Here is a 16,199-nt window from a genome sequence, read left to right on the forward strand (position 1 = left end):
GAGGAAGGCATGGTCCCTGGTAAGGGCTCCACCCCTTGGCCTGTGCCCATGGACCTAAGTTAGGACAGGCATTTTTGTTTTCCTGCCCAAATGTTGCATTTCCCAAGACCACCCCGGCCTGCCATGTCCCCATCCTGTGCCTATAAAATCCCCAAGACCCTGGAAGGCAGACACACATCAGCGGAGGAACACCTGGGTGGCTGGACATCGAGAGGAAGGCACCGACAGCCACTGGCAGGCCACTGACCGGAAGAACAACACAGAATGTGGCTGGAGCAGTTGGAGGAGAAACTGGGCTGCCAAGAGGCCCAGGGAAAACCATCTCTCTTCTGGCTCCCCCATCTGCCGAGAGCTACCTCCCCTCAATAAAACCTTGCACTCATTCTCCAAGCCCAGGTGTGATCCAGTTCTTCTGGTACACCAAAGCAAGAACCCTGGAATATGAAAGCCCTCTGTGCTTGTGATAAGGCAGGGGTCTAATTGAGCTGAGTAACACAAGCCACCTATGGAAGGCTAAACTAAAAGAGCACCTGTAACACACGCCCACTGGGGCTTCAGCTGTAAACATTTACCCCTAGACACTGCTATGGGGTCAGAGCCCCACAGCCTGCCCGTCTGCATGCTCCCCTAGAGGTTTGAACAGTGAGGCACTGAAGCAGCAAGCCACAGCCCCGTCATATGCCCCGCGAGGGGGACAAGGGGACTTTTCCCATTTAGGTAATAATAAGAATAATATAAATAATAAACCACTTTTTGACTAATAAGATACGGGCCATTCTATCCACTCTCTATCCCAGGTACTTTCCATGAAGAGACCTGGCTGTACCAGCTTGTGAAGGCAGGTGGTGAAGTTTTCAGGAACGTTGTGAGCTACTTGAGTGATAGCTTGAAATCTGCCATGGTGAGAGTATTTGACCATGGAAATCAGTAAATGGTATAAACCCATGCTTTAAAAAAGAAAATCTCCTTCTTCCTGAAGAGCCAGTTGTTAAACCTTTGCCAGCACACCACAGTTGCCAGGCATTGTATCATTTAATCCTCAGCTCTGTAGGTAGCCCATTTTATAGACGGGGGAAAAGGAGGTTAAGTCACTTCCCCAAGATTCAAGAACAATTCAGGAGGCAAGCCGCGCTATGAGTCCAGGTATCTAATTCCAGAGCATGAGCAGTTCATGTTTATGTCAGTGCATCGTAATGTCAGGAAGGTGGGAGACACTGGTTTGACTTCTCTCCAGTAGCCTGAGCGTAGAGCTCAATGTTGAGCACAGCGTGCATTGCTCAATAAATATACACTTCACGCAAAAGTCATTAATGTCTCAGCACATGAAGAAACAGAGATATTTTCTGATACGACTTGCTAAAGGAGCATCAGAAAGACCCCAGGCAGGATGGCCAGAGGCCTGAATCTTTGTTCTAATGCCATCTTTAATTCAACAGGCAATTACTAGCAAATGACTTCTGCTTAGGTTTCGGATTTCTCTTCTGCAAAAGAAGGACTTTGACTAGATGATCTTCATAGTCCCTTAATCTCTAAAATTATTTGAATTTACATGTAACATAACATCTGTTGTTTTCACAGGTGTATGGGCTCCTCTTTTGCTAGGTACTGTGTTTCCAAGATCTGTCGACCACAGCCTCCTCATTCTGTCTGGCAAATTCCTACTTTCCTTCAAAAATGTCAGCTATTGCTACCTCCTCTGGGAAGCCTTCCCTGATTCCCCAAAGCTAGTCACTCCCTGCATAGTGTACCTATAACCCTTTTTTATTTTAGGGGCTGAATCTAATTATTATAATGTAACGGTAGCCATCTCCCTTTTTTTTTTTTTTTTTTTTACTTCTGTCATCTCCCATTCTAGAACTGTAAGCTGATAGAGGTGTACTGATATTATTGATTTTGTGCGTTTAGAGCACGTGTTTGTTGAGTAAATAAATGGGTGACACTTCTATCTTCAGAAACCCATATCTAATTGGTCTGGGGTTTGACCTAGACACTGATAATTTAAAGTGTGGCCAAGGGTGAGGACCTCTTTTACACACGCACACACACGTACATAACACCTGGTTCCAAATGTCTACATCAATGGCCCTACTGATTGAGATTGTTCTTTACTTCAATAGAGAGTTGAGGATTGGCTACAGTGTGCTTGTTATGATACCTACCCATCTCCTTGTAGGCCAGCTCCATCACCCACGTCCAGGGGTGTCTTTGAAACACTAGAGATACCAGAAGCTCTACATGCAAACAGTGTCCTGGAACAAGACCCACTCTCCAGCTGACTTCAGGGACAGCCCATGCTCCTGGTTTCCTCTTACCCTGACCACTCCTTCTCAGGATCGTTCCCAGTTTCCTCCTGTCATCTTTAATCGTGCATGCTGGTGTTCCCAAGACACCATATTTGGACTTCTCCACCCTATCGTGGTGATCTCATCCGGTCCTGTAGCTTTAAATCCTGTCTAGATGCTGGTTGCTCCTCTGCTCAGCATCTTCCACGTCTTCCCATCCAAATTCCTTGCCCTGCCTGACTTTCCAACCTCATCTCCCATCACTCTCTTCCCCACTGACTCCACTCCAGCCACACTGGCATTCTTGCTCTTCCCCAACAGCACCAGGCCCCCTCCCACTTGTAATCTTGCTGTATCCTCTACTTGGGACAACCCCCTCCCCCATCCCCAGATTCATGGGCTTCCAGGCACTGCTCCAGTGAACACCAGTGAACCAAACAGAAAACTCAGCCCCAGGGAGCTCCTGTGATGGAGGAGGGAATGTGGATGGAGAGGAGAGGAGAGGAGGACGGAGGAAGAAGGAGAGATGGGGGGATGAATCTCCACAGCTGGCCCCATCCTGGGATTCAGGTCTTCGCTCCATGTCCCCTCCTCAGAGAGGCCTCCCTAACCAGCCTGCCCAACCCTCCCTCACTCTCCTTACCTTACTTCTTACTATCTGAAATTATATCACTTATTTTCTTTCTTGTCTGTCTTCCCCTCTATAATACAAGCTTTATGAAGATGGGGGACTTTACCTTCCTCCGTTCTATACCCCAGAGCTTAGAGCTGGGCCAGCCCATGGCAGGCAGGTCATAAATACTAGTTTGAATGAATGAATGAACTATATCCCTTTGGAGCTGGAACAGTAACTTTGTTATTGTGACTGCAATAGAATCTCCCATAGATCCACAGAAAATAACACCTGAGATGTGCTTATCTCAGGGCAGAAAATTCAAAAGCTAAATTTTAAATAAATAGACCTAAAAATTACCTCTTTCCATCTACTCCTAATTGATAGCTAGCCAGACATTGACACTTTAACAAGAGTAGGAATCAGAGCGCAAATGCGAGACTATACTATTTCTAAAGTAATATTATTAAAAATTTATAATATGCCTGCTATATTTTCTTGGTTTATATATTTCTTTCTCTATACTCTTTATTTTCTCTGTCAAAGTATAATACCTCATTGATCTTCCTGCTTCTGGTTGTTCCACAATTAACTCAGTCTTTATATCAACACCATTCCTTTTTTTGAAGACAATACCTTTGAGTTACTCCTTGCACAGAAACCCTCAATGCCTTCTTATTTTCTGACAAGTCAAGTCTAAACTCCCTTACCACGCTCCTTTTTTTTTAACTTTAAAAAAATGTGGTAAAATACACATAACATACAATTTACCATCTTAATCATTTTTAAGTGTGCAGCTCAGTTGGGCTAAGTAGTTCACATTGTTGTACAACCACCATCACCATCCATATCCAGAACTCCTTTTGTCTTGCAAAACTGAATCTCTGGACCCATTAAACAAATCCACAATTTCCCCTCCCTTAACCCTTGGTGCCCACCTTTGACTTTCCATCTCTATGAATTTGACTACTCTAGGTACTACATAAGGTTTTTAAGCTGTTTTATGCTTTCTTTCCTTCCCATGCTGATATGGTTTGACTGTGTCCCCACCCAAATCTCATCTTGAATTGTAGCTCCCATAATTCCCATGTGTTGTGGGAGGGACCCAGTGGGAGATAGTTGAATCATGAGGGCAGTTTCCCCCATACTGTTCTCATGGTAGTGAATAAGTCTCATGAGATCTGATGATTTTATAGTGGGTTTCCCTTCAGTTGATTCTCATTCGCTCGTCTGTCACCATGTAAGATGTGCCTTTTGCCTTCCGCCATGATTGTGAGGCCTTCCCAGCCACGTGGAACTATGAGTCCATTGAACCTCTTTTTCTTTAAAAATTACCCAGTCTCGGGTATGTCTTTATTAGCAGCATGAAAACGGACTAATACACATGCCTAGCACATGTAGGATAAGTTCTAGTGTAAGTACAAAATGCATTGCCACAGCTGTCAGACAAGCTTTTTGTACTGTAGGAATGTGCTCACCTCACCCTGTGGCCTTTGCCTACGGGATTCCCATAATGAGAAATTCTCCCTTTCTCTCTTTGCCCATTCAAATTCTCCCTGTCCGTAAATATGGCCTTCAATTTCCATCTCTTCCTTGGCACCTCATGCCATTACTCTTGTCCACACTAAGCTCTCTCTTTCTAAAACTCATATTCCATTCATCAGAAATACCAAACATTTCAAATTTATGAATTCACCAGCTGTTCTCTGCAATATACCGTTGTCTCCTTGAAAAGTTTCTAAACTTCCAAATGGGGAAGGGATCATGTCTTACGTGTCATCCATATCCTTCGCTTAGAAAAAGCAGTTGATACAAAGTAGAAATTAAACAAAGATTGACTAATATATGATTTTTACCTTCTTAAAGTTTTAAAATACTTTGAATTGCTTTCCAACATCACTAGGCAACTCTCTTGAATCTTTTCAAGAAAATATAGTTATAGCCAATAACTGTCTATTTTTTAATCTGACCATGTGGATAAAAGATGGTTCCAGCATGGTTCCAACAGAGTTAAATTTGTAGAGGTGTGTTCCTGAAATGAGCTGCTGTGATCTCCCAGATCATGCAGAAGTTGCTTAAGTAAAACACTAATTAAGAAGTGAACCTTCACATCACCATTCGACATCTATCACTCAGCTCACTCTTTCCACACTAGTAAAAAGACCTAGAAAAATCAGGACGATTATAAAGTGCAGATACTGGGAACTAGCGCAAAGGCAAACCAGAAGCCAGCCTCTCTTGGAATCATTTTCTCACCTACCTGTGTAAATGAACCTTCCTGGGGCTCCTTTGCAGAACTGTTTAGATTTATAAGATAATGTCACCTCTACCACGCCTGGGATGTGCCGGGGAGGAGTCTGTACTCTGATGGCATGAGGGGTTATTAGCTGAGGAATGAACAGGCAGGGAAATAAAATAACCATTAGACAAGCCATCACCAAGGACATAAGGTGTACAGCATCTCCCACTATTGCTCCCCAGGGGCTTCTTTCTCTCTGCTCTACTCTAACTGGAGTACTCCTAGCTCCAAATGCACTCTGAACATCCCTGTCCTGTCTCTGTCTGTCTCTCTGTGTGTGTCTGTCTCTGTCTGTCTGTCCCTCTCTGTGTGTGTGTGTGTGTCTCTGTCTCTGTCTCTCTCTCTCTGACCCCCACCTTGGAATTTCCTCTCAACTCAACCAGTGTAAGTCGTTTATTTCCTACAAGCCCAGCCTAAGTCCCTCCCACCTCCTGCGGCCAACCCCACCCTCATCCCTAGAATCCTTTCCTCTGCTGAACTCCTATCCTGCTTGTGATTTCAAATATTGATCTGGCAAGTTCCAACCCCAACTTAGCACTGTCACTTATCTTTTTGTAATGTGTTATATGATGATGAAAGTCAAACACATCCAATTTAGAACATTTTGAAATTACAGAAAAATATTTGTTAAAAATTAACATCATAAAGACAATCAATATTAACATCTGGTATGTTTCCAGTACCTTTCTATAAATGTGTGTTATATAACTAGAGTTTACATCCATAGGCACTATTGTCCTTATCTTTTTTATGCTTAGTATTGCAGTGTGAGCATATCCTTTTTCCTGTATCATTCGATTTTTTTCAAAACATTTTTTAACAGTGGAGTGATATTCCATCACTTTACAATTCTAGATTTCCAAGTTTTCACCATTACTAATAATACTGCAGTGGATACTTATCTTCTTAAGAATCCCACGCCTGATTTACTATGACTTCTATGTTTTTTTACCCTTGGTGTTTGTGCTGCTGATGCTCTAGGACTGACTAGTTTCCCAGATCAAAACAATCTTTGGGCGAAAGGAAATCAGAGTAAGCCTGATGCCGCTGCCTACCTCGCTCCATACAAGCATGGTCCCAAACACCACTTGGAGACCATCAAAGAAGTTGTCCCCAATGATGATGACCATGGCTCCTCCTGTGGTCCAGCCTTCACTCGGGCTAATGGCTTTGATGCAGGGGGTAGCTAAGAAGACGGGAAAGAAAAAGTCAGGTTTGTTCTTTCATGAGTGTCCAACTTTTTGGCTTCCCAGGCCCACATTGGAAGAAGAAGAATTGTCTTGGGCCACATATAAAATACAGTAATGCTAACGATAACTGATGAGCTGCAAAACAAACAAAAAAGGTCCATGTATAATTTTTGTGATATCCCCCACCACAGATAAGAAAAAGAATCTTTGCCTTCAAAGGATTGGACACACCACAAATAAAAAAGTCTTTGCATTCAAAGGGCTGGACACCCGTGTTTGGTTGAAACTTATAATTTTGGGGATGGGCTGCTTTTGAAAGCTGCTGGTCATTCCAAGAAGTTCAAGCTGAGATTTGTTGACTTGCCATCATTCCCTAATTGGCTGTTGGTTTTCACCAAGTCAGTAAAGCCTAATGAGTTGACCATTATGTATGAAAAAGTAAAACACTTAGGTAATTGTGCAAAGGGTGTTTGAAAAACTCTGTTGTTTTTGCCCATATTTTTATAAGTTGATCACACTGGAAATGTGTAAATCCCCTTTCTCTCCCCACCTCCTCTGCCCTAAGATGTTAAGATTTACAAGGCCTGTTAATGGGCCAGAGAGAGAGAGAGGGGGAGAAAGCAAAATCTATCATAGTTGAAGGCTTTTTTCAGCTCTATCAAGAGACAATTTCTAATCACTCTACTAACTTTTTCGAAGGATTTTCCCCACTTCTTCCATATGCTCCAGGCCTCTGGACTTTATAACCCAACAGGAACCCAATATGGTTTTCAGGCCATAACTAAAGTCGATCCATCACTCCATTTCCAAAGTTGACAGGGTCAAAGGTAGAGGAGAACTTTGGCAGGACTCCAAAAACATGAGCCCCCTTTGAACAGCCAGTCAATCACATCCAATCAGTCAAAAGAAACTGGATGGGTTCCTAGTCCTGAACTCTGGGATTTTCTTCTCCCCTTTCAGTGCCCACTGTGGGAGAATTAACACCACTCCAAATTCTTTACTGATTCAATCATTTTCTTTCAGTTCATTAATTCCTGTTTACAATGATACAAGATACATTTTCAGGGCTGAGTTAGAGTGGGAGGTGGGGGTTGGGTGGTAGTATATAACAAAACATCACACTAGAATAGTAGCCTAATTTGACCAACATTCTGTATTATAAGGTCTTTCTATACCAGTGAGTTGGGGAGTGCAGAAGGAAGGGGAAAAACTAAATGGAATTTACTTAGATTTGTCAGTTATCTTCATCGATATACTTTAATTTTTTGGACGACTTGAAGTTTAACAGTTACCGGTACTTCTAATTACTTTAATGCACTTGGAAAACTACCCAGAACAGACCATGATTTCTTCTTGTCCAAGCAAACAAAAATCAATTAGTGTCAGTTTCATTCTGAACATTGTTTTGTTTTGCCTACAATCTGTTTAAGGGCACATCTGACACTTATTCATACATGTCTGGTACTGCAATGTTCCTGTTTAACTAAGATGTCATAGGCCTACATTGGCCTGAAATGCCCGTCTTGCAAAAGGGAAAACACAGAACAGAATGGAAGAGAGTGGGAGGCATGAGGACTTGGCACAGGCTGGTAGACGTGTGGGCCTTACAGTGGAGCAAGATGGAGTTCGTGTTTAGAACTTTGTTAAAAAAAAAAAAAAAAAAAAAAACCCACATGGTTCTGTGTACTTTCTCTGCTCTGACTCCGAGACATAAATTTGAAGTTCGAACAAGGAAATTGGTGGAGAATTTTGTGTGTCTACTATGCTGAGCGCAGGCAGCCCTACCTTCCGATGGGTCTAGTCTTCTTGCTCTCCGTCCATGCTTGGAGTTGTTATGAACAAACATGTTGTCAGAAACAGCCAAGACGTGTCCATCCACGTTCACCGTTGTTGACAACACAACCTGCATATTTAAAGTAAAAAGGAGAAAGGGAGTGCAGTGGAATTAGTTTCACATGAAGTAGCAAATGCACCAAAATTCTGTTTTGCCACACTTCCATTTGGCAAAGGGGAGATGGGACAGAACTTGGGACTCAACTGAGTTTTCTCCCCCTGTAATTATATCAAAACTTTACAGAAAAAGTGGCTGCCCTTCATCCATGCATTGTCAAGAACCTTTGCTCAAAGCACACCCATGTGATGAAGTGGAGAAAACGACCATCTGCCTGCTGGTTCCAGAAACCTGGTTCTCTATCAAAAGACCTGGACCGCCACTGCCAGTGGAGCCTCCACCACAGAAAGCTGGTGTGCCATGTGGAAGCTGAGATCTACACACCAGCTGGAAAGTCACTTCTCCAAGTTCGGGAGTGGGTTCTTGTACTTCAGACGGGTCCTGACATCATGCCCAGCATTGGGATGCTGGCTGGTGAATTGTCTGTGGTGTTGCTGCCCAGTAGAGAGTGGTGGCAGCGATGCCTCGACTTTTGCTGGGAAGATAAGGTTGCCATAATTCAGTGTTGAAAATACAGGATGTGTAGCCTCTAATGAAGGCGAGGGGAGAGGTGGTGTGGAACGGTGGCAGAACGTGAGTTTGGAGTCAGGGAGAGCTGAATTCAAATCCCAGGCTTCTGTCCCCTAACTTGCAACCATGATCAAATTACTTAACCTTTTCTAATCTCAGTTTTTCTTATCTGTAAGATATAAATAACAATGTGTATCTCACAGTGCTGAAATGAGGTATAATGAGATACAGGCACACATCCCTAGTCCAAGAATCTGAAATCCAAGATTCTCCAAAATCTAAACCTTTTTGAGCACTGACATGATGCTCAAAGGAAATGTTCATTGGATCATTTTGGATTTTGGATTTTTCAGATTAGGGATGCTCAACCAGTAAGTACAGAATGCAAATATTCCAAAACCCCAAATCAGAAGCACTTCTAGATGCAAGCACTTTGGATAAGGAATACTCAACCTGTAATACATATAAAGGATTCAGCACAGTGCTTGGTGTGTACCAAACTGGGATGAGTTCGCGTCCTAACTGCCTTGCCCATGCTGGGCTTGACCAGACCCTAAGACAGATGACATTACTCACACACAGAGGTTCTCCCGTGGTCTAAGCTCTGGGGGACGTCCTAGGAAAAGGCAGATAGGAAATAGGTACCAACAGTTACAAGGCATGGTCCCTAACCTAAAAGAGTTTATTTTCTGGCTGGAGAATCATAGTTAACACAGGAAACAAGTAGCACAAAGACTGGTATCGAATCGAGCTCCAGCATATGTACTGCAGATCAGGGGTGGGGGAGAAGCTCAAAGAGGTGGATATCAGCAAAGGCTGGCCAAGCATAGCAGAAGGGAGTGGACCTGGGTGGAGCTCCCACAGAATCACTTGACTCAGAAGATGAACCACCCTAGACATGGGTCTACTTCCCAGCTCACATCAGTTATGCATGGCCATTATTATTGAGGAAAAAAAAAAGAACTTATTATATACGTACTCACAAACACGTGTAGACCTTTTGAGGAAGGGCACTAAATAGGTACAAAATGAAGAGTCGTGTTTAAAAATGACTCTTCCTGTCTACTCCCAAAATAAAACAGTTGATAATCTACTTGTAACTGTCCCTCCTTATTTATTAAATGGAGGGCAGGGGACTTGATCCTGCCGTAATTTTTTTTTTTTTTGAGATAGAGTCTCACTTTGTTGTACAGACTAGAGTGCAGTGGCACCATCTTAGCTTACTGCAACCTCCACCTCCAGGGTTCAAGCAATTCTTCTGCCTCAGCTTCCCAAGTAGCTGGGATTACAGGTGCCTGCCACCATGCCCAGCTCATTTTTGTATTTTTAGTAGAGACAGGATTTCACCATGTTGGCCAGGCTGGTCTTGAACTCCTGACCTCAAGTGATCCACCTGCCTCGGCCGCCCAAAGTGCTGGGATTACAGAAGTGAGCCACAGCACCCAGCCCTACCTTACCTCTGAATATGAAGGAATGAGGCAGCATTTTAAAAACCTTTTATTATGAATAATGTCAAGCAAACAAAAGAAACAGGATAGCATAATGAATCCCCAGTACTTACCATCCAACTTCAAAAATTGTCAAAATATCGCCATTCTCATCTCAGCTACAGTAGAACCCTTATCCAAGAGGTCTATGCTCTAAGACCCCAGTGGATGTCTGAAATCTCAGACAATATCAAACCCTATATTATGCTTTTTCCTATACATACCTATGATAAAGTGTAATTTATAAATTAGGCACAGTAAGACATTAATGACAATGATATTCGAAACCGAACAATTATAAAAAGATATTGAAATAAAAGTATGTAAATGTGGCTTCTCTCTTTTTCTCTCAAAATGTCTTATTGTACTGTACCTTGGGTAACTGAAACCACAGAAAGTGAAGCCTCAAAAGTGGGCAGGGGAACTACTGTTCACCACCACCCACTCCCAACCCCCTGCTCAACAATGATAATGATCACAGGTTTGGGTTTTTTTGTAGGTAAAATTTACATACATTGAAATGCACAAATCTTAGCTGTTCAGTTTACACTGTGATCAACAAGTAGACTATTTCCATCTTCCCAAAAAGTTATCTTGTGTTCCCTCCCAGTCCATCCTACCCCCACCACCAGCAAAGGAATACTCTTCTGATTTTTTCATTGCCCTAAAGAGTTTTTTGAGGACATCTTTTTAAGTTATATTTTTAGCGTAATAGGTTTGGGAAAATCCCTAAAACCCATGAGTCCACAAATCATCTCATATAGTCTCACATCTTGAACATGGTGGTAACACATGCAAAATTTTACGTGAATAAGTGTCAGTCATCCAACCCAACAGATAATTCACTGTGCTTCTAATATGTGACAGGGCCCAGAGATTCAAAGAATAAACTTAAAGGAACCTCAGTTGTCATTCAGAAAATTATCAATATAATTGCTCACAATTCAGGGGTACAGCCTGTCTAGCGCTGTGTCTGTTTTCAGTTGTGTCCATGTTAACATGTTAGAATCTGGGGAAATTCCTTCCAGAAAGTTCCTATCACAGCGGCAAACATTAAGATGGCGGCATCTATCATTCCCTGTAAGTGCTCATGTTCTTATCAAAGTGATCTCAGCAAAACACAAGGTCATGTCACAGTCAAAGGGACAGGCAGAGCCTCATGGTCACAAGGTTAAGATGAACATGAAGATTGTATTGCCTACCACCCAAAAACAACAGGAGAAGAGAGAGAAGAAAGAATCAAACCACTCTTATAAATTGTGTATGTGAATGCATTTTCAAAGACATAACTGTCATCTCTGGAAAAAACAAAGCAGAAAACAAAGAGAGGGTGCTTTGGGCTTTAATTCTTCCTTTTTTTTTTTTTTTTTTTTTTTTTTTTGAGACAGAGTCTTGCTCTATCACCCAGGCTGAAGTGCAGTGCAGTGCAGTGGCCTAATCTCAGCTCACCACAACCTCTGCCTCCCAGGTTCAAGTGATTCTCCTGCCTCAGCCTCCTGAGTGGCTGAGGTTACAGGCACCCGCCACCACACCCAGCTAATTTTTGTATTTTTTGGGTTTTACCATGTTGGCCAGGCTGGTCTAGAACTCCTTACCTCAAGTGATCCTCCTGCCTCAGCCTCCCAAAGTGCTGCAATTACAGGCATGAGCCACTGTGCCCAGCCATGGGCATTAATTCTTAATGAGCTGTCCTACGCACACTAAGGGGAACCTGGGCCCTGTCTGAGGATTACGTGGAGGTAAAGAGCCTTCTCTCTGAGGCTGCTTTAATTCACTCCACAAGCTCCTTGTCATACCGTCCATTAATACTCCCCACGCATTCCTGCCACAAAATATGGGGCTTTCGCGAGCCAGCTGATTTCATCATTGTCCATTTGGGTGGAGTGAGACTTAGTTCCAAAGTGAACATTTCCCAAATGACATACCCTGATGGTTCAGATGCACTTCATTATTTTCTATTAACAATAGAAATAAATTTTAATCACTTGCTGGCTCACGCTGGCCTCTCATGACAGCTAGGGAATTAACCTGAATTATGTCAGTGTCTGTAAAATTTATTACAAGATTTTAAATTATGTCCAAATGTATGTGCGTGTGCATGTGTACGTATAGATATGAGGCAAGTTCCAGGTTTTAATATTCCAAATATCTTAGATGGTGAGGTAGCTGGAAGAGCCTGCCAATTCAACTGAATTTTCAAAATGTGATGGATTTAATTCATAAACTCCACAACAGGAAACCAGACCTGTTTGGTGGTTGTTTCTATACATAGAGACACGCACTTAAATACTGACTTGTACATACATTTGCTTTACTTCTGGAAGAATGAACTACATTATACAGGTGAAGATAGATTTGGTACAGTCAAAACTTCAAATTTAAGTTCCTTCACCGTTTACTGATGAACAATGACAACGCTGATATTCGTCTATTTGGAGAAGTTAAGATTTCTGAATGTTTTAGGACCAAAGGAAGTGGAATGCGCATTCCAACGTCATCTTACTCCCAGGCCTTCCCCTTCCACGAGCCAACTTCTTTCCCCTAGTGAGTATTTCCTGGGTCACAAAGGCTGACCCTTCCCATCTGGAATCAATCAGTCAACCCCTGACAACTTCCTGAAACACCTCATTCCATTTCCTGTTCTCTCCCCCTTCTCGTTTTCCCCCTGGTTTGCTTCACTCTTCAAAACTGCAGGCCACAGCAGCTTAATGTTAGAGGGTCAGGCACAGTTAGACTCCAAAACACTACACAAGGACACCTTTGACCTTCAAAAATCTTTACATCTTAGCTAAACAAATCAAGGTCAACATTTCTTACCATTACCTTGTTAACTATTTGTATGCATCTCTGCCAAGGGTCTTCTGATCATATAACCATCAATACCACTTACTCACCTAAGATCAACCGATCTGCTTTAAAAGAAGCAAATGTAATATGGATAAAAGGTGCCATTTGGAGGTGCCTGAAACTGAAAATCGCCAGCATTATATTAGCAAACATACGGAGAGTATTCCATACAAAGGAACTTCTGTGCCTCATCATCTCCTATCACCTAGACCTGATAACTCGTCTTTTCTAAGGCTGTCAGACTCTATTGGCACTGCCATTCTGCTGGCATGGCCCTAAAGAATGCCAATTAGGAATACAGATGTCCATAATTTGTGTGGGATGGACCCCCAGTTTCTGCTGCTGACACTGGTGACAGTTTTCATTTATTTCTTAGAGTTGATATATCTGTATTACAGCTCAAAGCCTGCAGATCTGAAAACTAAGTCATGGTAAATGACAGCTCTCCTCAACTGACACATTTCAACGCAAAAGCAACAACCAATTTATTTACGACAAAGTACCTTTAACACAAGCTTCCAAGAGAGAGAAATCAGGATCAATTGAAATTGCTTGCATTTTTTTCTAAATAAAAGTGGTTTTCGCCTTCTGCCATTCCCTATTTTGCTTTGATGTGATCTCTCATTTTTAGTAACACCAACTCAATAAACAGACCAATTGGAGAGTGACGGTGGTAGGTTCCATTTTAAATCATTTAATTATATGGCAGTGTTAGTTGGTTATACAGAAATAGAAACATGAATAAAAAGTCTGTATCTTCCCTTGAAAAATACAAGAAAGTTTTAAGAACAGAATCTACAAGTACATTAGCAGTCTTCTACCAGTTCTCAAGAAAACTGATCGGCTTTCTCAAATTCTATTTTTCTTTTCATTACCCAAAAGTTCTCCCATGTCCCGCACTCCAATAATTTATACAAAGCAGGAGCTGAGTTGTAAAGGAGCCCTTTCCTGCTCGTAAAAGGCCACAGTGGGAGTCACCCTTCAGGTGGACACATCCGTTAATCTGCCTGAACAGCTAATTTTCCAGTAGAGGAGTTATTTCTTTAGTTATCGGAATGATAGCACATGCCATGGAGACTTTTACCAAACTGACTTATTCCTACCCTTTGGTTATTTTTATAGCCCTTCTCTAAAATGTCCTTGGCTTCTTGGAATACGGTGTGTGTGTGTGTGTTTTAAGTACTTATCCTTCTCAAAGCTCTAACTGTATGATTTAGTTGAATTACATAAGTCAGAGGAATGGCCAGTTGGGCCCTACTCCCAGCTAGGCTTTTTCAGCTCCTACCCAGGTGTTTCTACAAAGACCCTAAGTCTCATACAAAGAGGCTAAAAGAAAAAGAGAAGTCAAAATGAAAAATGTGTGGAATGACCAAATGATCTGCTCTTTGAAACAGACGACAATTCCAATGTCTGCAGTCACTGGAGAATAATTACACTGGTCAGAAACCTCCCCATATGGGCCAGAGTCGTTGCTTTGAAAACACACCAAGTTCTACCATTAGTCAGACACAGTTCCCCACCCTTTCAATGAGGGTCATGCACCTCCTAGCTGAATGTGGGGCCTTTGGTAGTTTAATCTCAGTAAAGCTATAACACATCGCATTTATAGCACACTCCACGTTGAAGACTCTGATACCCTACTTATGAATGTGCATACACTCAGCTAAATAAAATGGTCTCGAAAATTCCTGTTATTTTGCCAAGAATGGAAAAAAAATTCTTTATGACATTTTACATCTGGAAATGGAATTAAATTCATGATGTGCTTTTCCCTTATAACTGTTCAGTTGCCATAGATGTTATTTCAGCTTTCCCAAAGCATAACTGTTATGTGGGATTTTATTTTCCACCTGTGGAAGGAGGAAAGGGACACAGAAACCATTAAAGGGACAGAGAAAATCAAGACAGACTTCTGGCTATGGCAGGCAACCAAGCTGCAAGTCCATATTGCAAGGAGAAATACACGTCGAGTTTTTACACAATTCCGAATTCTCATCATTGACAAGGTGAATCTAATGACACAGTTTTGTCTAACCCTCCATTAATTCAATCCAGGCTAACAACTAACAAATGGGCTAATGCAGTTTATTCCGCCCTACCACTTTATTCTTGGCACACTTATTTTCAAGCCAGATTTAAGGCCCAGATTCTTCTTTGTTACGGGACTCCAGAGTCTCCAAAATTACTTTTAAACACCTACCCCACAAGCATGGATTTTGTCATTTTCTTTAAAAGGAATTCCCAGAATTCTCAGCAATGGCTGTTTCATATTCCCGAAGGCTAAATTTTCTGTTCAGTGAAGGATCAAGTCCCAGACAGGAGAACACAGAGTTGACTGCCATAGAGACAGATGCGGGAGGTTCTGGGTTGCTCCAGCAGAGAGGGGACTGGGCATCAATGGCATTACTCCTGAGAAGATGTGTTCTTTTCTTTTTTAAAAAAAAAAATACGTATTTTTAATTCTGTCAAGTTTAAACTGATATGCTTGATGACAAGAATATAAACTAAACCAACACTGGTCAATTTACTCAGTTTAAAAAATAATTCCTTTTAACTTATTTTACTTTCTTCTCTTGTGTAATTTCAACTTTTATTTTAGATTCAAGGAGTACACATGCAGGTTTATTACATGAGTATGTTGTGTGACACTGCAGTTTGAGATACGAATGATCCTGTCATCCAGGTAGTGAGCATAATCCCTAATAGTAGTTTTTCAGCCCTCTCCTCCTTCCCTTTCTCTCCCTGCTGGTAATCCCTAGTGTCTATTACCCCCATCTTTATGTCCGTTGGTACCCAATGCTTAGCATCCACTTACAAGTGAGAACATTCAGTATTTGGTTTTCTGTTCCTAAGTTTATTTGTTTAGGATCATGGCCTCCAGCTGTGTCCATGTTGCTGCAAAGGACATGATTTCATTCTTTTTTGTGGTTGTGAAGTATTCCATGGTGTCTATGTACCACATTTTATCTGATCCACCATTGATGAGCATCTAGGTTGATTCCATGTCTTTGTTACTGTGA

The 16,199-nt window shown here is 41.9% G+C and overlaps 1 protein-coding gene across 7 annotated transcripts in view; it reads right to left on the reverse strand.

Moving 5' to 3' along the window:
* The window catches only part of EBF2 (EBF transcription factor 2), a 201,226-nt gene that overhangs the window by 37,703 nt on the left and 147,324 nt on the right, over nucleotides 1-16,199 (reverse strand). For 4 of the 7 annotated variants that reach the window (XM_055295745.2, XM_055295748.2, XM_063611449.1 and 1 more), the window contains 3 exons: nucleotides 8,170-8,287; nucleotides 6,250-6,380; nucleotides 5,156-5,282 (listed from right to left, as the gene is read on the reverse strand). In XM_055295745.2, coding sequence (XP_055151720.1) covers nucleotides 5,156-5,282; nucleotides 6,250-6,380; nucleotides 8,170-8,287 — 376 coding nt within the window. Of the gene's footprint in view, nucleotides 1-5,155; nucleotides 5,283-6,249; nucleotides 6,381-8,145; nucleotides 8,288-16,199 lie in introns of all 7 variants that reach the window. The other 3 variants (XM_055295749.2, XM_055295746.2, XM_055295743.2) reach the window with 1 other exon arrangement.

This window comes from Symphalangus syndactylus, chromosome 10 (assembly GCF_028878055.3).
Source record: "Symphalangus syndactylus isolate Jambi chromosome 10, NHGRI_mSymSyn1-v2.1_pri, whole genome shotgun sequence".
Classification (NCBI taxonomy): Eukaryota; Metazoa; Chordata; class Mammalia; order Primates; family Hylobatidae; genus Symphalangus; species Symphalangus syndactylus.